The sequence below is a fragment of the Aythya fuligula genome, chromosome 4 (assembly GCF_009819795.1).
Source record: "Aythya fuligula isolate bAytFul2 chromosome 4, bAytFul2.pri, whole genome shotgun sequence".
Taxonomy (NCBI): Eukaryota; Metazoa; Chordata; class Aves; order Anseriformes; family Anatidae; genus Aythya; species Aythya fuligula.
Genome location: NC_045562.1, coordinates 62,179,022 through 62,201,011, shown reverse-complemented (window position 1 = coordinate 62,201,011; position 21,990 = coordinate 62,179,022). Strand labels below are relative to the sequence as shown.

Sequence of the window (21,990 nt, the reverse complement as noted above, 5' to 3'; positions counted from 1 at the left end):
ATGCATGGGTAAGTACACTTATGCAGCATGCAGTCAGATCCCAACACTGTAAACTCAGGTACACTGTCATGTGAACATAACCATACTGCCTGTAGGACCACCATCTTACACTGGTAAACAGTACAGCAGGCGGTACTGAACTCAACTCTGTAAATCCCACCAGACTGAAGCTGATGTGGATTTTCACAAAGTGCATTTCAATGCATTGAAACCATTGCTCAGAAACACTTAACTTGTCTGCCCTGTGCCTGGTGGCCTTTCCAGAAATGCTTTCAAGTCTCTGAGCCATGCTCTGAACCGAGGGATACAATAAAATGAACAGCACTGTATGCTTACTATTTTAAAACACTAATTGACTGCCACCTGTGAGTGTTAAGGCATATATGAATACTTTACAAGGTATACATGAATACTTTACAAGTAATATCAGAAACAACAACGTACAGTATAACTAGTTCTGAAGGAAACGCAAACTCGGATGTCACTGTCATGGAAGGAATACGGCTGAGGAAGGGAATTGGTTCTACCACAGAGTAACATGGACATCACACAATTTAAATGCCAACTGCTTAGAAGAGCAGCTAAATATTCCAAAAAAGTGACCTTCTAAATGTTTTGAGGTTCAAATGCAATCCTTGCTGCACAGAAATCAAATATTTAGTAAGGAAACCCTAGAAAATTTATGTAGTCATACAAGAAACGGCCAAAAAAAAAACCAACAAAAAACACATACCTCTTCAGTTTTCAAGTTAGTTTCAAGTTCGACTTCTTCTGCCAACTTTGGTAAAGCTGCATTATTGCCTAATGAAATACAAATACGTTAAAATTATTAATTACATTATGCCATAGTTACCTCATGCTACAGTAGGATGCTATCCCTCATGAACCAGCACATGAATTCAACCCCCTCCTGTAGGCAATGGAAACAATAGTTGCCTGTCTGTAGCAAACCAGCTTAAAAGAAACCTTGACATCTGCAAGAACACAAGTACTTCTCTGTTTTTCCTTAAATACAAAAAGATTGCAGAATAGAAGTTACCAGGATTTACCACAGCTTATTTATGGACTTCAGACTTCAGCTTTTCTTGCTTTTCCTTTGAAAACATCAACAGATTTTCTCACAAAATTCCGAACAGCAAGTTACCTTTGTATTAAATACAAACTACTGTTACCCCGGTACTTACAAAGCCTGCATCAGTGGATGACAAGAAACCAGTGAAACACCAAAACAGAAAAACTAACATTCGAGACATACGTGAGAAGGAAAAGGTTTTGAAAGAAGTGTTTAACCAACATCATTCCATGTCCCTTGGCATAACTGAGGACAGGCGTATTTCTCTACTTTTTTTTTTTTCCCATTTTTTTTTTTCCCCACAGTTTAATTTCTCCAAAATTTTAACAAACTTAAAATTTTGAATTCATTATGGCATTTACAGAACTTATTATTTCATAAACTTACTGCTTCAACTACTCTGGAGGCTCAAAAAGGAGAAAGGCTAAAAATAGCAGGATGTTCATTATGCAGTATTTTAAGGAACTAGCAACCATGCAAGTTCACTTCAAATGTTAAATTCCAGAAAAATAGATCTTAAAAATAAATCATAATAGCGTCATATGCTATCGTATCTTGAGTTCTATATTAAAAACAGACACCTAAAATCATTGCTCTCCTAAAACATTTGTTTATTTAGGATCACTAACTCCTCCAGAAACACGAAAGAGGATAATTTCAAGTCTATTAGTGTAGAGACAAGACAAAATTCAGCATAAGAGAATGAATTGAAGTATTACCATTAAGAAACTACCCTGAGAAAATCTGCAGTTACGACTAAGAATAGTTGCTCAATCTTCAAAACTCAGTAAGTTACCATTCTTAGAATGTTGAACATATGTTTAAATGAAATACATTCTCTTTCCTATAAAAGTACTCCTGAATTTCAGAACATGCTAGTAACAAAACCTACTTGTAGCTCCATGATAATTATCCCTTGCAAACATCATCATAACTTAGATCATAACTCAATACATTTTATCTTTCTGCACTATTTTTTGTTCAGTCACACCAACGCTCTCAGAATCACATGCTTAAAGTATTTGCCACCAATTCTTAAAGATAGAGTTTTGCAAACTACATAGAAGTCTGGTATATTTGAACAGAAGTTATTAGTAATTCAGCATTTATTAATGACAACTATAAACTCAAGACAGGAAAAAAGCACACAAATCCTCACCTGAATTAAATGTTGTATTACTTTTCTGAAAAGTAACTTCAATTCCAATATCATCTATTTTGACCAAGTTCAATTTGTTATCACTGCCATGTAGTTCTTCCACATGCAACACAGGCAGGTTCTTTTTTTCCCCTAATTCTGCTTCTACAGTCACTTCACCGTGGTCATTATTTACAGTTACTTCACTTGCAGAAACTAAGGAAAGAGCCTGTGGCCTAGGCAGTGGAGTCCTTTCAGAAAAGTCGCTTTCTAAAAGCAAGTTTGAGTTAAATTTACAGTTTACATTCTGTAGAGTTTCACGCTCTACTGCTGCTTCTGAAATCATACAAGAGAGTTCTGATGTATCATCTGCCTGCAACACATCTTCAGCTTGCTCGTCATCCTCATTTGCCTCTGACGAAGGACTTGCACTCACAGCAGTCTCTGTACTAATCTCCACACAAAGAGCTTCATCTACACTCATGAGGTTCACCGAATTTTCATCCGTTTCTGTGACTTCACTGTCTACAGCAGTCTGAGATGCTGCTGATTCTTCCTGCACAATACTCTCAGGGGCCTCATTCTCTCTACCAATGACAAGCAAAGAATTATTGCTGTTTTCTGGGCCTGTGGTTGATAGGATGCATTCAATTTGGTTAGCAGTATTAAAGATGTCCTCACTTTTGTCTTTTTCTTCTGTACTCTCAGCAGCAAGTTGACTTTCTTCTATGACTGCAAAAGTGAAGAGACTATCACATTCTTCCATTGTGCTTAGAGTGATCACTGCCCCTTCCTCTTTATCTCCCATACTTGAAGCAGCATGTTGATCTTCACTGTTGGTGGCAACCCTCAGCACAGGAGCTCCACATTCTCCCACAAAAATCACAGAACCTTCGCTCTTTGCATCTGTATTGAAAGCAGCTAGTCCAAACCCTTCATCTACAGTTGCAGTGGTCTCCACGATCTTGCATTCCTCTGATGCATTTGGAGAGAGAATGGTCTCTTCATCTCCTTCTGCCACAAGAAGCTGACTTTCAGCTTGTGGTGCTGCACTGATCAGGACTATCTCACATTCTTCTGTCATACTTGTTGTGATCATAGCAGCTTCGTATCTCCCTTCTGTTTCTGAAGCAGTGAGTTTATTTTCATCTTGCACAGCTACACTAGACATAGGAGCTTCAAAACATTCTGCTGTACTTGTGGAGATCATTACTGTTTCATTTTTTGATTCCGTGTCTGAGACATGCTGAACTGCCTCTTCTGTGACCTCACCTGACATTAGGATTACTTGTTCTTCTACAACACTTGTGGAGATCATAGCACACTCATCCTTTTCTTCTTTACTGCTAGCAGTTGGTCGACTTTCATCATCATCTCCTCCCACACTGGATGCACTGGGCATGGGAACATCATATACTTCCATATCTATAGAAACCATAGTATTCTCACTTATTTCTTCTGTTTTCACAGAGGGGAGCTCACCATCGTATTCAATAGTGGCACTTGACATAGGAGCCTCAAATTCTTCCACGATACTAGTGGAAATCATCGTGCACTCATCTTTCTCCTGCTTGCTGCTAGAAGCATGCACACTCTCTTTAAATTCTGTAGCTGTACTGGGCATGGGCACCTCTGTGTCTTCGGTGTCTGCTAAGACCATAGAGCTTTGCCCACTTTCATTTGCTCTTGTAACAGCAAGCGGACCTTCCTCAGCATCCATGGCTGAATGTAAGGGAGCATCACTTTCTTCCACTGTACTGGTGGAGATAATATCACCTTTAACTTTTTCCTCTCTGTCAGGAGAAATAAGAGAGTTGTCATCTTCCTTTGGAATGGCACTACTTATGGAGCCATCAGGTTCTCTGCTACCAAAAGAAGTCATGGCGTTCTCATGTCCTTCTTCAGCACCAGGCTGACCCTTATCCTGCAGTGCCATAGCACTAGTCATGGGGCCCTCACACTCTTCAGCATCCATAGGAATGAGAGTACCTTGATGTTTTCCTGTATGTGCAGCCATGGCACCCTCATCAGCAGCACTTGCACTGGTTACACTACTTTCAACAATTCCTTTGGCATTTTTGCTGGTTGTGCCATGACTAGCTTCTTTCTCAGCACCCGTCACGCTGTCAACCATAAGCTTATTTACATTTGTGCCAGCCACTCCTGACTCAGCTTCCATTTGTTCGGTAACTATGCAGATAATGGAACTTTCACCTTCTTCTGCACCTATACAGATCAGCGCATTTTCACTTTCCATTCCTGTGCAAGGAGAAGCATGCTCAATTTCTTCATTTCCTCTTCCAGTACTGGTCACAATACCCTCATCTTCTTCATCCTCTTCTTTTGAGCCTGTACTAGTCACAAAACCTTCATCATCACATGAACCAATGCTAACCATAGCGATACTGGCTTCCTCTTTTGTTCTTGTGCTATCCATTAGACTTTCACATTTTTCAGCATCTAAAGAAACCACACACCCTTCATTGCTGTCCTCCAGTCCAGTGCAGACTACTGAAATTTCAGCATCATCTTCTGGAGTTATGCCTGTACTGGTCACTGTGCTTTCACCATTTATAGTATCCTCAGATTTGTCACCATTAGTTCCAGTTGTAGCCTCATTATTTGTGACCACTGCAATACACGCCCCACTTACAGTGCTTTCTCCTTGGGCATCTGTACCAGTCACTGAGCACATAATGAAGTTATGACCTCTTTCTTCTGCACCTGTGCAAGTCACAGTACCTTCGTGTTCTTTTACTCGGCCAGCTCTCTTACTGCCCCTGAATTCTGCTGAACTGTCACCACTTGTTGATCCTTCACCTGTTTCTGTCCCTGCACTAGTTACAGCGCCATCGCTCTCCACTTCACCTAAGCAGGACACAGAACTTTCTAATTTGCTTGCATCTCCACAAGGTGAGGTCTTTCGCTTCTCTTCAGAGCCCGCACTAGTCACAGCATCATCTTTTTCTTCTGTCCCAGCACTATTCACACTATCTTCAATTTCTGCTCCACTTGCATTGACTGAATCCTTACCACTTTCTTCTGCATCAACCATGGTACAGTCACCATTTTCTTCTTTTGTACTTGTTAGGAAACTTTCACTTTCTGCTAACCCTTCAGTGACGACACTGCCACCGCCTTCTTCTGCTGCTGCAACTGTACACTCACCGATATCTGCTCCCGTGATGAAACTGCCTCTCTCACTACTTTTTACCCATACACCCGTTGTGAAACCTTCATCAGCTTCTATGCTTGTGCAGATTAACGCCACCTCACTTTCTTCTTCTGCGCAAGTGGTTGTAGCATCACTTTCCTTTTCAGAATGTGATGCACTCTCAGTTCGTTCTTCTCCTGTACTAGTGGCCATTACAGTGCTCTCAATCTTTTCTGTGCTAGTTCCTATCACAGTGGCTGGAGTTGTTTGCAGGCTGCTGTACAACAAACTAAGTTTGCTGCTTCCTGCACTGGTACCTACTGCATTGCTTTCATTTTTATCTTCCATGCCAATCACACCATTCCCTTCTTGCCTAGTGGCTACAACAGAACCTTTGACTGTTTCTTCAGGAACTCTTTTAGGCACTAACACAGAGGAAGATTGTATCATGTCATCAGCATCATGCACCTCATTCTTTTTCACATTATCCACCATTGTGCTCCTCTCTCCCTTTGTGGAATGGTCTGTTTGCAAACACTCTCTTTCTTTTCTTTTTATTTTTTTTAGGAGATGTCCTTTTGTTTTTACGCCTCCACAGTCTTCAGTCATGTCAGTCACCGAGCTTTCCTCTTTTGTTTTCAACTCTCTTCTTTGAGTGCTTTTTAACTTTGCTGATTTGTCATAACCTTCTTTAATAGGTAAGCCAGTTGTACTGTCTTCCATTGCCTGCTCATCAGGCTGTGGTGCCTCGTTATCCTTTTCTCTACTGTTTGTCATAGTGTTGTTGCCATCACCATCTTTCATGACAGAACTCAGCGTTGCGCTATCTTGTTGTTCCATGTATACAACCCGTGCTGCATCATTCTTCAAAATGAAAGCATCTTCAGACAAAGAAGTCCCATCTGAATTATGGCATTCCTCTTTAGACATACTATCCAAGGAATCTGTAAAATCTGAGATATCAATATCCATGGACTTTGCATCAGCAGCATCTTCTCTGGAAGAATTACCTGCTGAAGAAACATTATCTGAATTAGAATTTATCACAGTTTTAAAATTCTTTGGTTTTCTGCTGTCTTCTGAAGTTTCATCTTTACTGTGAGCATTCAGTGAGATTCTACGACTTGTTTCACGCACAGCACTCATTTTATAAGCTCCTTGTTTATTGGGTCCTTGATCCTTGGAAACTTGTTTGGACAAAGCGTCTAAGGCACCATCTTGCTTATTAGGGATATCTTGTTTAACAGTTTTTTCAACTGCAGCCAGGAACTGTGGTTCACAAGCTCCAAGATCTGCCATACTGTGTTTTAACTCCTTACTTGAAACAGAGAGCGCAATTTTTTCTTTTGCTGTGTACTTCGCATCTGCAGCTTGGAGTGAATTTAGAATGCTTTTTCCTTCAGTTTTAGATGCTTCTTGTACTTTTGCTTCTTCCACGTCAAGTTCCATCATCTCTCCCTCATGACCAGAATACACACCATCAGTATTTACACTTGACTTCTGAGGGGCTGGAGTATGGCTACTTACAGTTGTGCCAGCTGACTGCTTTTCCTCTCCCAACAAATCTTGGTTTGATACACTGCCTTTTCTGTTTTCACAGGGTATCTTTTTACTTTGTTTTTTATCCATTGCTACTGTGATGCCCAACACTTTTTCATGCCCACTGTCCACTTCTTTAATATCTTTATCCTCCGATTTGACACACTCTTCCTTCTTCTTTATTTCCTTGTTGCTGTGCTTTAAGCTTCTGCTTTTGTGACCTTCAACAGAGAACCTTCTTTCTAGTTTGGAGTTACTTAAATCTTTATCACCTCTACATTTCTCTTTAACAGATCCTCTTTCTCCAGAATGTAACTTAACTCTGTGACTGAAGTCTTTTTGTGATCCCTGAGTTGACTGTATGCCACTTTCATTTTCAGTATCAGCACCACTCTCCTCAAAAACTTTTTCATTCTTGGATTTGTGTTGCTTATCTGAATCATTCTCTTCCATGCTCTTTTCTTTGTCCTGTTTCTGACTAGTCTCTTGTTTTGCTAAATTTTCCTGTAATTCAGTTTCAGATGCTTTGAGTTGTTTATTATGACTCTTTGACTTAGACTTTAACAATGATTTGTCTTCTACAAGGCTCTTAGATCTTCGTCTGTCTTTATGAACACCATCTTCTTGTTTCAAATTACATTCAGAATTAGTTGATTTTATTTCATGCTTATCTTCTGAGTAACTTTCACTCCTTTTTTGTGATGCAGAAGAAAGTTGCTTTGAGGCACTTAGGGAATCCTTCTGTGGCCTAGAATCACTCAGTGACCTTTTGGACTTGTATTCTGCTCTTGATTTTTCTGTTGAGAGATGCTTGTCTTTTTTATTTTCCTTACGCAGCAACTCTTCAGTTTTTAAAGTGTGTTCAGAAATATTTTTTCCATCTTTTCCAGTCACTGATATTTTCCGCTCACTTCGGTGTTTACTTTTTCTTTCAGGTTTGTCATCTGCGGAAACCTTTATTTGTTGATTATGTTTCTGAGCACCATCCTCACCTTTCAAACCTCTCTCAGAAGAATGGAGTTCAACATCTTCACCTGACTTATGAGCATTGTCTCCTTTATGTTTGTGCTTTAAAGAAATTTTATCTTCTACAGCGGTTATTTCCTTTTCATTTTTATCTCTGTAAGACTTGGCTTCTTTTCTGGCAGAATTTCTTGTATGTTGAATTTCTGCGTCACTATCTTTTTTGGGGTGCTTTTCATTTTTAAATGTGGTTTTCTGCTTTTGTGGTTCTTCGGTATTAACTTCTGCTCTATCCAGTTTTTTTGGATCCCTCGTTTCACTGTCCTGCTGGGTTCCTTCAGCCTGAAGAGAGGTAGAGGTTTTTCTTTTGTGTTCCTTTTCCACTTTAGAATCATTTTTGCTTTCCTCAGTTGAATGCACCGATTCTGAAAGTCTTCTAAGCGGTTTAGAGATTTCACTTTTCCCATGATTATGCTTTAATTCTTTTGAAGAATTTTTTTCACAAGTCTGTAAAAGAAATTTAAACATGTTACACAGTTCCTCCACTATATGCCTGACAGAATTCTAGAAGACAAACTATCCATAAGAGCAATAGAGCAGGGGACCCACTTTCTGTAATAAAAATTAATTTAAAATATTGTTGGCAAGAAAAGGATATTTGCCTTATTTATTTCCACTGATTGCCATTGTGGGAAAGCCAAAAGAAACAGAAGTTAATGGTCTGCTTGACTTTGAATATCACTTCTTTATAAAGTAACCTTTCTTTCTAAAACAATTTAAATAGACTTTTAAATGGACAATTTAAAACCCTTTCAAAATATTAACCCTTTCAAATGTTCCATAATTTATTTCAAACAGCCATTATGCTGTTTAAATAAAAAATAAAAACCCACAAAAGATAGTTTTAGATTGCCAGCTTGACTTCCAGCTATCACTTTTTTGGTAATAACATTGTTGATAAAAACCTCTCAACCTAAAAGCTGTCTTTTCTGTACTATTCAGACTATATTTAGTTTCTCTATAAGTTCCCAAGGATAAATTTATATAGATCAAACTCCTCAAGTCTTTGCATGTAAGATGTACCTCACTCTTTTAGAAAATCCAACATGTTTTACAGAATACAGCTCAAAATCTCTCTTTTCTCCTACTACAAAATAGGCCAGCACCATACACTATGTAACCTAATATTTACTGGAATTCAGAAAACACTACCATGGTAATGTTGTATCACTAACCCAACTCAAAGTAGTAGCAGGAAAAAAAAATCATTCACAGGAATGAATGGAGTAGTATACAGTTTGGTATGGATGTATGAACAAGCCCTATTATAATTAAAAAGAAATATCACAACATTCGTTTATTGAAATGAATTTTAATAGCTTAGGAGACACATACCTCATTTGTCTTTTGAATTTCCTTAGAATCCTCTTCAGTTGGCTCATATTTCTTTTTCCAGTTATCTTCAACATGCCTGAAACAGGAATTTGGACAAGCAATTAAAAAAGGAAAATAACAGACTAACATTAGTTTGTAAATTTTCTGCTTTTAAAGCTGAAGGCGAGAGACAAACACACTAAAACACTGAACACAGTCACACAACTTCTGACTAAATGGTATGCCCAAGCTTTTTTTTCTTCTTGGAAAACTATGTGTACTAACTTCACAGGCACTCTCTGGACAACCGCGCTTTAAAGCAGAGAATGTTAGTATGACAGTATTAGTACTACAGTTGTCCCTGTAAAATGAATAAGAGACCCTACCACAGAGAAAAACGCATTCTCCCTTTATCACAGGAAAGGGAACTTAAAAAAAAATAAAATACTGTTTTTGTCTTTCAGAAACTTGTCTTATTTAATATTAATACATGTGTATCTAGATATGTATGTATATATCCACTTAAAACACCAAATTAAAGACCAGGGCAAGCTGAAGACTGAATTAATTATTTAAGTTACTCATATTGAAGGACTGCAGGGTATATCTCAGCTCATGCTGCTCTGCATAATGTATTTCCGTATATCTACAATATATACACACAAATTGTATTTTCATAGAATCATAGAATCATAGAATATCCTGAGTTGGAAGGGACCCTTAAGGATCATCAAGTCCAACTCTTGACACCGCACAGGTCTACCCAAAAGTTCAGACCATGTGCCTAAGTTCACAGTCCAATCTTTTCTTAAATTCAGACAGGTTCTTTCTTATTTTTTTTTTTTATGTATTACCATAAATACATACACAAGCAATTAGCTTAATTACTCTCAATCTGGTAAGTTTCTTTTTTTTTCTAATCTTCATTTGTGAAGTCAAGAAATGATGTATTAATGGAAAGTTAGCAAAAAATTATGACAGAACACAAAACAATAAATATATACTAGGAACTCAGCCAGATAAGAAGAATAAAAGTTAATGGAAATACATTACACTAATTTTTTATATTAGACGCACAAACTTTATATTAGACACACAAACATCTAACAACTTTCCATTCTCACGTCTTTATCATCACTGTGTGGATGAGAAGTCACACAAAGGTTGCTACTGAAGCCTGTCTGAGCTGCACTACGTTATGGAGATGTAACTTTTTTTTTTTTTTTTTTTTTACCTCAACTTGATGAGGTATTAGTAACAAACTTCACTGGATGTCTTAGGATAAAACTGTTAAAATAGGTAAGGCTAACTGCAAAGTTGAAGAGAACATCTACAGAAATGAAGTTCTAAAAACTTCATTCCTTTTGAGCAAATACATGAATACCTTGAATCTCTTTTTCTTTTTCTGCTCAAGGCTACTTTTTTTTCTAAGAATTTCTGTTCCTTAAGCACATCCTTAATGCTGGTACCAGTAGTTTTTGTGTCGAGACTTCTTGCTGAAGGTTCTTCTACATTCAAGCCACTTTTTCCTAAAATTATACACAAATGGTGAACGGCATAAGTACGTCTTTATATCACTGTTTGAGCTATAAATGAGATTGAAAGTGGGAAGTACTAACGTGTAGCAGAGAATGCTAATGTATATGGGTATTCAAGTAAAATAATCACGGATATATGAAAAATTGGAGACATTTGTGTTAATAATTTGCATTATCCATTTTCCTATCACATTACTATTAAAACAATGGGCTTTCAAGGGAGAAGACAAAAGACCTACTGACATTATTTTACTCTGAAATCATTTTCCCTTAAAATAAAAGAAATAAAAGGCTAATGTGTAATTTTCATACCTTTAGCATTCTGACTTCCACTTTTTAGTGACTTTGTTTTTTCTGCAGCTTTCTGTTTACGCTTTTCTTCGAGTCTCTCTCTGTTAATTCGTCTTCTTAGGAGTCTCTCTTCTTTTTCTTTGGCCTAGAGATATATAAACAAGAGAAAACAAATTATCATTAGGTCAAAGAGTGTTCTTTGACTACAAACATACATCTAAAACCTACACTTTTTTTACTCTCCACACTGAATGACTCAATTAAGGAAAAATCTACCTATCACCTATTCTGTGAAGAGGCTGCATGCACTTAGTAAATCCTGTCAACACCAAAAGACCGTTCCTTTGAGAGTGAAGGAAAAGATGTCAAAACCGCAGTGTGCTTTTTTCCCCAACTGCTAGAAGCCTTCTAGGTTCACCCAGTAGAGTACTTCCCTGCAGTGTGGTGTTCCAGATCATGCAATACTGATTGAAGGATGAAGGAGGGACACAAGCAACAAAAACAAAATGAAAAGAAGCAGGAAACTCCCCCTCACAAACCACCACTGGTTATAAGTGAAATTTCTGTGCTGAATAGTTTAAGGACTTATGACAGCGAGCAGTAACAAAACTCACACTTACAATGGATTGTCGACGTTGCTCTACAGTTCGCTCATCATCAGAGTCACTGAAGTACTTGGAGTACAAAAAAGGCTTTCGAACATAAGCATGACGAACAGGCTTGGCTTTCCCATCACTCATCTCATTAGAATGAGGCTTTGTCTTACTCTGATTGTTTTTCGCCTCCTCATCTGGAAAGTTGGTGAAATGTAGAGATATACTGATAAAATAGGGCAGTACTTTCACTATAATTTTTGTAAAAGCAAGACACAAAATTTAGTAACTTACTTTCTTTAAACATGGAAGCAGTCAAAAAAAAAAATCAAATATTGTGCAAAGTATCACTAGATTATGAAAACATGAAATGAGTATTTGTGTACATTATTCAGCCGAAGAAAAAATCCAAGATACTAAATAAGAAGTCAGAATATACCTTCTTCTGTGTATTAAACTAAGCTTCATTCTAACACCAAAAATGTGTACAATGTTTAAGACCTTAAAAAATAAGTAGGCTTATTGAAATATATAAACGGAACACATTTGTTTATACATGTAATTAAAGTAAAACTGAAATAGTTTGATTTCTATCATGATGATTTGCAATAGAGCAAAAATATTTGTACTTCAAACAATTCAAAGTATTTGTATGCTTGAAATATACTTAAGGCTTATTTCACTTCATGCAATCTGTCACATTTACAGATAACACCAAAGCCAGAGAATATGCAAGTAATACAGTACTGCCAAGTAATATAGAGCAGAAGAGAAGCTCAGAGTATACAAGACACAACTCATTCAGGTACTAAGACACTGTCTTATGAAGTGGTTAGTTATTAATGAACGCAGAAGTCACATATCTACAGAAATCAAAAGAATCTGAGGTCTGCTCAAGGAGAACTCAAAAAATGAACTGCAGCCAGTGAACAGGTTTGGTGTTCCCAAACTCTTAAAAGTTAGATCCATTCATGTTCCTTCTACTGTAGCCAGGTAGAATTTAGAAATCCCAGAACGCTTAAAGCTCTGAAAACAACCTAAATTGACAAAGTCTGCTACACCCACTACTGCAGGATCACAAACAAAACACTCCAATGATATACTGAATTTGTGGCAGAAGGGAGGGTGAAAAGCTCATGGCAAAGCCACATATCCATCCATATCCAAATGCTATGCGTTTCTGTTGCCTTTGGAATACTGTAGTACAAGTAAGATTCACAATCCTTAGAATACATCATGCTGTTAAAAAAGGACTCAAAATATGTTTAGTGCTCATCTTTCATGATTGCACAAACACTACCACTCCACATTGAAAGTCTTTCCTCAAAATAAAGACAATAGAAAATATTGCAAAATGTCAAATTTGGGATAGGATGCACTCAAATAACAGAATTATTGCATATTCTTTCTTGCCATTTTACCACCAAAATTAACATTCTAATTGTTTTACCATCTGATGTGATCTCCCCTTCTTCAGTACTGTCAGAAATTACATTTTCCTCTTCACTCTCTTCTTCAAAGGAAGAAAGGTCACTGGTATGGACAGAGCTGACAGTGATGTCACTGAGTACATCCAAATCCGAATCTATTGATGTATGTTCTTGCAAAGGAAAGAATAGAGAGAAAAGGCTGTAATACAGCATACTATATTTGAGAATCTTTTCTTACCAAAACAGGTTTTTTTTTGCCACTGAAAACAAAGCTGTCTTAAGAAATAATAAATAAATAAATAAACACCTTAAAACGCAGACTGGGAAATTTGAGAGATCTTACTGGAATAACACAGATGACCAATAATACACACACTTGAAGAATCAAAAATGATCAGATTGCTAATTTGGGTACCTTGGTTAAGGGTAATGAACCAAGAGATAACTGTGGCTAGCTAGTTAAGTTTGCCAGAACTAGCAGAGAACATACATTCCCCACACACTTCTGATTCAGCTCCTGAATACATTTGAAAAGAACAAAACAAACACACATAACAAAAACAACTTCATATTTTAAGAATGAGCATTGTCCACATCATACCTTCCTTATTGCTTTCAGTTGTTTTATGTTTATTGCTATTTTTTTCTGGGACTGACTGTTTCGCTGGTTCCAACTCTCTCCCTTGCTTTTCTTCTTTTGCCTTGGTAGTATCATCACTTTTCTTTGAATGGTCAGACTTCTTGTCAGGTTTCTCTTTCTTTTCTTTTCTTCTTTCAACTTTTTCACTGCTGTCTGGTTTCTTGTCACATTTATCTATTAATTTACTCTTTTGCTCTTCACTTTCCTGTTGTATTTCTTTACTTGTATTAGTCAAACTATTAGTATCCTTTGCTGAATTTTTTATTTCTTCACTTTGGCTGGGAAGCTCATTTGAATCTTCACACTTCGCAGGTGTTTCAGTTCCTTCTCCAGAAACATCAGAAGTTGCTTTCTCTCTGTCTTGCAAGTCCTCTGTGTTTTTCTCTCTCTCAGCACCACCATCAACACTGTGCTGAGATAAGAGTCTTTTAGCAACTTTGTCATTGTTCTTGGAATTTGAGTTCTCTGTTGAAGCCCTGGCAGCACTTGCTTCTTGGTTAAGAGAAGTTATTGTTTCCAAAATGGACATTGCATCATTAGCTACATTGCCACTAGGAGTTGTAGTAGAGACACCTTGAAGAGTAAGAAATAAAAGTTTTAGTTCATCTCAGTTTCTGTGATTTTCCACAAAGGAAGCTTTTGAAATATTTGAAAGGAAGTGGACATTTAGACAGAATGACTTTAAGCAAGTAAATGGAAAAAGAGTGATTTTTATTTATTTGAAACAGTAATAACTAAAAGGTTTAACTAATTTTGCATCTGGAGAATGTCGTTCAGAAAAAAAAGTACCAGTTACACTCTTCAAGTGAAAGCAGGGGTCGTTTACGGGAGGGATGCTCAACTCTACCATCAATAGGCCTTGGACAAGCACAAAACTGAATACTGCAGCAAGAAGTCTACATTTGTACCCCTTGGTATCTTCAGAAATGACATCAGAAATTAACTCAGTGTATCGATTATATAAAAACAGAGCTATCAAAATGCCAGCTATCACTTTCCCATCCTCTTAGAAACATCTTTGAAGATGGATGAGAAAGGGTTAAACAGACTAGTACTGGGAGCTGCAGCTGGCTTGTTAACCCACTTACATTAAAGGAAGTGGGCCTCACAGGAAAAGGGCTAGGATTTAAATAAAGGCTCTGGTTACAAATAGATGGACTGCTGTGGAGTCTCTTAGGAAGGGAAAGAATGGACAATTACCTGCAGGAGTGTTTAGAAGCTGATACCAGGCAACATAAATGAAAATCATAAAGGAAGTACTGCATTTATAAACAAACTAAGGATTGGCTGATTTACACCAGAACCTAAGCTCCTGAGAGAATCTTAGCCATTAAAGTTTCACTGTACACTGCAACAGCATTAAGACAATTAAACATCTTAAAGACAAGCTTTATTCATCTATGAATGCATAAAAAAAAATAAATCATTTTTCTTTTACACCCATGTCTCATCTGATCACATAACACATGCAGGGCTAAACCCTGAGGTCAACTTTTCTTCTTACAGTAAACTGATCCCTTGTAATCTCAGATAGAAGTGACAGAGCAGTACACGGCACCTCTCTTGCCTTCTAACTTTGTAAAAACAACAAGAGACAAGTATTATGGTATGCTGTCTGGAGCTCAGCTTACTAGCATGGATGACAACAATTCTGTGCTAGCAGCAAACCCAACTAATGCTTCTTCTCCTGAAAAAAATAAATATTTTGGTAATAGATTGCTAAGAGAAATGGTAGAATACCTTGTACTGTAACAGATGCATCTACTTTGTCCTCACTTGGAGTTGTACTGGGGCCTGCTTCCTCTTTATGATTCAGTGTAGCTAAAAATTCATGGACAGCTTTTTCCACCTGAGGTCTGAATGTATGGTTGATCTTTGGGTCCACAACCTGAGAAATAATTCTGTCAATTCCAGATTCCAACATTCCAGACCTGGAACAAAGTTACATTAATACTTAATAAAAAAAATGACTTTTTTGAGAACATCTTAATGATAAATGCTCATTTAAATAATGTAAACGCTCTTAAACACTTCAAGAGAAGCATCAATGCTTGATCCAATCACATGGAATTAACATAACAAACGGCCCGTGGTTACATCACTAGAGGTGATGCCTACAGGTATTAGCTAATTATAAAAGTGACTTTTGTGGGAAAAAGGAAACCTGATCTTATCAACTCCCTTAGCATAAAACAAACACATTCTAGAAGGCATGAGGGACAGATGAATACTAGACCAGTCATCACTGCCCTAATTTACCTTTTGCACAATACAAGGTGACACCTCAGAGTTTTTACAGCTTTATAGAACACCCTTAATGCTAAGTAAAAAAATAAATGACAACAGAGAACTTTTTACCTGAGTGTTTTCTCTAGAACCCTGTATGTTCCAGGAAAGACTATGTTGCCTTTTAAACTCATTGTTTATTTAAAAATCCCCAGATCCTCTGTACCTGTCACCAAAGGTATCACTATACCTAACAGAACACACTTGTTCAGAAAGACCTTATTTGACCCAGTTCAGTGGCCAAACTCATGCTTCCTTGAAGAAACTTTCTGATGATTCTTATGACTATTTTATAACAATTAAAACTAAAGGGACTCTAATGAAATAATCAAACATGAGGTAAGCGTTTGACATCAGTTTGATATGACAGCCGTTCTGCAAAAGCTCTTCTCGTAACAGATTTACATCCCATTTCTTATTTCGTGAATTTAACTTTGCACTCTGCAGAGCTTGATCAGTCAAATCCTATTAACCTCCTTCGCTCAAAACCAGATGACACTAATAATTTTATTAATTTCTGACTTAAAAGAGACAGGGAAGTTAATCTGTAACTAGGATCTTATACCCCAAGTCAAAACGAAGCTTTCCATCCTTGGATCAACTTGGACCAGGCAAAGTAACATTTGCAGCCTAACTCTGGCTAATGCTGATGGTGAGCTGTTAACGGAAATACCACCACCTTTAATGAACACCAACAGAACCTTCTTCGGGGGTCCCTCCAAAGAAAGGGGACAGTTTACAGCTGACATAACGCCTGAGCCACCCACCACAGAGCACCGTTTGTGTCCGGCCGAGCGGCACCACTTACTTGAGCACCTGCTGCCTGATGTTATTCCTCAGCTGGTTCTTGTTGAGGTGCGGGCTCCAGGTGTGCGTGGCCAGGTGGTTGGAAACGAAGTTGTCCACGCGCTGCCTCAGATTCTGGTAGGCGGGCTGAGGGGGGGAAAACGGCCCGACAAGACGGGAGAGACAAAGCTGAGAGCTGGCACACGAGGCTCCGACACACGGCCCCCGCCCCGAGCACGGTGTGCTGAGGGGAACATCAGCAGAGGGGGCAGCCCGGCGGCGGGGCAGCGCCCCTCGCTCGCTCCCCCTGACCCCCCCCCGAGCCCCGGCGATCCCCTCAGCCGCCTCCCCGTTACCTTGGTGTCCACGTCGGCCAGGCAGTCGCGGCGGAACTGGTCGAAGAGCCCCTGGCTCTTGAGGTGGCTGACGATCATGGAGACCAGCTCGGGCTCCGCCGCGCCTCCCCCCGCCGCCGCCGCCGCCGCCGCCCCGGCCCCCGGCAGCGGCGGCGGCTGCTGAGGGGGCGGCGGCGGCGGCGGGGGCGGCGGCGGCGGGGGCTGCGGCTGCGGGTTGCTGGCCATGGCGGCGGCTGCCGGCGCTGCCGGCCGGGCCGCGGGACCGGGCTCGCTCCCGAGCGGCGGCCGCGGCGGCTTTGACCCCGGAAGCGAAAGGGAACGGAGGGAGGAAGCGAGAGGCGGCCGCAGGGGAAGGGAAGGGAAGCGGCGGCGGCGCCATGCGACCGCCGCCGGGCCCTCGGAGGGGGCGGGGCCACCGGCGGGCAACGGCGGGGCGGGGGGGGGGAACGGCGGCCCTCAGCCCCCCCCGCCCCATTCCCGGGCGGGCGCTGCGTGCGCCGCCCCCCCGCCGCCCCGGCCCTGCCGCCCGCCCCGCGCCGCGCTGCGCGCTCCCGGCCGTGCCCCGCCCCGCCCCGCCCCTTCCTGCGCCGGCCGCCATCATGGCGGGGGCGGCCGTTGGGGAGGGGGCGGGGCGAAGGGGGTGAGGGAGACGCGTGAGGGCTCCGCGCCGCGCCCAGGGGTTTTAAATTATGGATTTTAGCGGTTTTCTGTGAGGGAGCAGTAAATACGGAGATGGGGAGGGTGACGTCCTTGTACCTGACGTGGGAACGGAGGGAGAGTGCCGGGTGTGCTTTGGTTCCTCACTCTTTGCGTAAGAGGCTAATCTGTCCTCCCCACGATACGCAAGAAAAGTACAAAAAATACATAAAAGTACACCAGAGATCGGCTTGCAACCTAAAAAAAAGGAGACTCGGCAGTACTAATACTTCGCTTACACAAGTTTTGTGGTGTGAGGAGTGGAGATCTCGTGCAAATGGTAGAAATTGCCATCTGTAATAATCGTTATAAATCCGACCGTAAAAGCAAGAGCCTCAGGACTCTTACTGCACACTTAGAAACATGTCAGAAGTATAAAACTTGCCCCTAGCTTCCCTGCTGTGAAATATATACTTCTAGATGCTGTAGAACTCCACAGAACAAACTCCATCTAACATGTTTAAGAGTATTGTGAGACTTTTATCTATGGGTGCTGGAGTAATTAAAATCTGGCTTTTCTTTCTAGTGTCATGCTTCATACATGGACATCGGGAAGGATCAAAGCACCAAAATTTAGGAGGGTCCAGAAATCTGCAGTTTGGCGCCTGGTCCAGTCCCTACTCACATATGCCTATGTGAGGCCTGCTGGCCCTGTTATATCTTTTCTCAGTAAAGTTTTGTCAGTGGTGACTAAAGGCCATGTAGTTGTCAGCCAGAAAGTGCAGAAGTCAGGGGTATCATTTTTGTAAATGCATTACTAATTTTAGAAATTGTGTGTGACCATGAGAGTAGATGAAAAATTCAGACATCACCAGGAGGTTAGCAACATTTTCATGTTCTTTTTTTTTGTTGTTGTTGTTAGGAAAAAAGCACTGCAACTTCCATTTAGTTATTTATTTTTCAAGTATAATGCAGAAAAAAAAAAGTATTTTAACAGCACAAGTAAGATTCTTGCTTCCTAGAACAGCATACCATTCACACATACATCACAGACAGCCTGGAGTACCTGTGGCCTTTGTCTCCAGCTATGTCAAGGAATGTGCTGTGAAGAATACTAGAGAGCAGGAATCCATTAATAAGATTTGGGACTTTAAGGGCTATTAGGGATCAGTTATGCCCAGTGGTCTGAAACTATTGCAACAAGCAGTCCATACTCAAACTGACTCAATAGCTGAATGTGAAAGATTGTTCTGTGCTATAAGTTAAGTACTATCCCAGGTTGCATGCAACTTACTGACTTTTGCAGGCTTTTCAGATATGTTATTTACCAACCTCGGTAATCCAGCACTCTAGAACTTTAATCCTAAATGGCTTTGTTGTTGTTGTTGTATGGGTCCAATTGTATGTTGTCCTTTGGGCAGACGCTGTAAAAGAAACTGGAAGACTCTTGAAAATAGAAGTCATTTGAATTAAACTGAAGTTAGCCTTCATTTGTCTCTTAGTTTTAAGAATGCTTTTTGTTCTTATATTAGCTGAAAAATGGTTATATAAAGTCTTGAATGCTAATGAAAAGGTACATTATTTGTTGTCTGTGCTATAATATAGCCATACCGTTATTTATGAATGCATGAATAAAAGTTAAGCCATCTTGCCATTTGCAGTGGACTCACAAAGGAACTTATGTATTGAAGTGTAATTGTTTCAATTGTTCAGTATTATCCAGTACTTGTAGATGTTTATTTTGTACTCCGTATTTATTCTTGTAGTTTATTGTGGTTACTCACTTACTGATTCCTGATATCCAGTGCTAGTAAAAAAAATTCATTTGTGAGAAAATCGGAAAAGATCAGGTAACATCAGGTAATTAAGCAAAAACAGTTTGGACTGAAACTGAAAGATAAAAGCGGATTTTTTTTTTTTCTCCAGTATTTTGTTGTTCTGAGTTGAATGATCTTGTTTACCTTCAAAGTCCCAGCAAATGTTCCTAACATATGTTTGTATTACCATATGAATTTCCACGTGCTTTCTTTATGCTTGGAACAATTATTTTCTGGAATAAGAGTACCTCTCCTTAACTTTTGATTTTTCCATATTCCCCTCATTCCTCATATTTTTACTTGTTTAAAAAGTTTAATTACATGTAATGTTGTGTTTGGCTTATGCCTTGCACTGTAATTTTTTCTGTACATTGAATTGTACTTCTGTCTATTTCTAAAGTAATTTGGAATATTATATATAATGTTAACATCTGTGATCACTAATCACAGTATGAAGATCTTCATTTTATGCTTTGTGTTCTGACTAGTACATTTTACCTTATTTTGAACTTTTAGTGAATTGTTCTTCTTTGAAAAAATCACTTTACTTTCTAATTTTTACATATCCTGCAACATGCAAGCCCCATTGTGGGAATTTACAAAGCAGCAATGGCTACAAGTGCTTTCTCATACAGTCTCATTTTAAAATGTTTTTTTTTTACATGTATTTCATATGAAAAGTCCTAGCAAGTTTCTTAATATCTCCTTACTCAATAAAGTAGTCCACTTAACAAATATTTCTCAGTTCCAGCTGTGGTTCATAAAGTTCTGGCAAAATTTAAGTGTTGAAGAAATACTGAGGTTCAAGAAAAATGACAAGGAGGTGCGTGTGATATTGCGGGAGTAAAAAGTTTACATGGCTGCAAGAGGAGACTGGACAAATGCATGAAAGCCACTTGTTGAAAGTCACAAAATCCATGGAAAGTGCTTCCAGCTCAGAATAATGGAGTAGAGTAATAGAATAAGTACACAAACTCTGAAGCAGAAAATCTGCTCTTAAATAGTAATAAAATAATGCGTAGGGTTTGGAAGTACTGTTTTTCATACTAGTATATGTCAAAATAAAAGGTCCGCAATAGGTATCTTTTTTTTTTTTTTTTTTTTTTTTTGACAATGCTATTCTGTGAATGACTTTAACAAGCATTCAATGGCCAACATCTGAAACTGATTCACGAGTTAATAAAATTAAACTACTGAAGTCAGTTCATAGCATATCTGACAAAAGTGATAAGAGAACTTGGCAGGCTAGATGGTATTTTTTTTCAGTAAAACAGTTTTTTTTGTGCAATTTGTTCATCTAAAAATTTTTGCTTATGCAGTATATGCAGATAATTAATCTAATTTTATGAAGTAGCTGAAATCCAGGTGGCTGTTGCTTGTATACATTGTTAACATGAGAAAATTCTTTGCTGATGTAGTTAGCTGAGGGCATCTTAAAGCCTTCCTTCCAAAGGCTTTGTCCGAGACTCAGAAATTCAACTCAGAAGAAATAACCTTAAACTGTCCATGTAAAGGCTCTGCACAGGAACCTAAGTTTCAAAGGTAAAAATCCTTATGGTAAAAATTCTCCTTTACATAGGAGCAAACTACTGATCTGAGCAAGTTTGGTTTTGCAAAGATACTTCATTCCTATGTGAAGAACTTTATGTTGCAAAGTTCTGTACTCTATAAAGAGTTGGTGGCAGTGTTGAATTATGAGGCTGAAAATCTTATAAGGATAATAATGTTCCTGTTAAATCTCTGTAGTGTGAACGAGGGTATGCAGAAAGGGGAGCTGTTTAGAGGAATTCAGATTTTCTATGAAAAAGTAAAGACTTTTTTCATCAGGAATGACTGAAATACCTGAGAAGATTCTTGGACATTAAAACCTGTAAAACAGTCTAACACCAACCAGAGGTCTGCCCTGGCTAAATTGCCCAGTTCATCTTAGATGTATGTGGTAATGTCTGTGCCTTGCACCATCTGTGTTACCACTGTTGCTCCATTTTGGGAGGCGTATTTTCTTTTGCTGTGTAATTTATATATTGTTTATTGTGGTACAGTGGAACCCTGAACCTACAGTGATAAATTACTCCCGATGCAGATTTCACATTTACTTCTCCCTGCGCATAAACAGTGTATTTCATGATTTTCTCTAGTTAAAGAAAATCTCATTTTCTGATGCTTGCCGATGGTGAACTTTATCCAAAAAGTCAAAATTATTATGCCTGCGAGCAACACTAGTAATCACAGTCTAGTCCGACCTATTTTGAAACAGCAGAGAAATGCTGCCAGCATTGCTGAGGTTTTATGCTTGATACATAACAGCAAATGTGGCCTCAGCTGAGCTGCAGCATGAAGTGCTCTGCTTGTAAGACTAAAATGTAGCCAAGACACG

At 39.1% G+C, this 21,990-nt stretch overlaps 1 protein-coding gene across 4 annotated transcripts in view; it reads right to left on the bottom strand.

Annotated features, from left to right (window-relative positions):
* The window catches only part of BOD1L1 (biorientation of chromosomes in cell division 1 like 1), a 35,063-nt gene extending 17,678 nt beyond the window's left edge, over positions 1-17,385 (bottom strand). For all 4 annotated transcript variants that reach the window (XM_032187015.1, XM_032187016.1, XM_032187017.1 and 1 more), the window contains exons 1-11: positions 17,161-17,385; positions 16,827-16,951; positions 15,473-15,663; positions 13,694-14,305; positions 13,113-13,262; positions 11,690-11,859; positions 11,091-11,214; positions 10,625-10,769; positions 9,262-9,337; positions 2,232-8,373; positions 734-801 (exon numbers count right to left, since the gene is read on the bottom strand). In XM_032187015.1, coding sequence (XP_032042906.1) covers positions 734-801; positions 2,232-8,373; positions 9,262-9,337; positions 10,625-10,769; positions 11,091-11,214; positions 11,690-11,859; positions 13,113-13,262; positions 13,694-14,305; positions 15,473-15,663; positions 16,827-16,951; positions 17,161-17,385 — 8,028 coding nt within the window. The remainder of the gene's footprint in view (positions 1-733; positions 802-2,231; positions 8,374-9,261; positions 9,338-10,624; positions 10,770-11,090; positions 11,215-11,689; positions 11,860-13,112; positions 13,263-13,693; positions 14,306-15,472; positions 15,664-16,826; positions 16,952-17,160) is intronic.
* Positions 17,386-21,990: the final 4,605 nt, after the last annotated feature.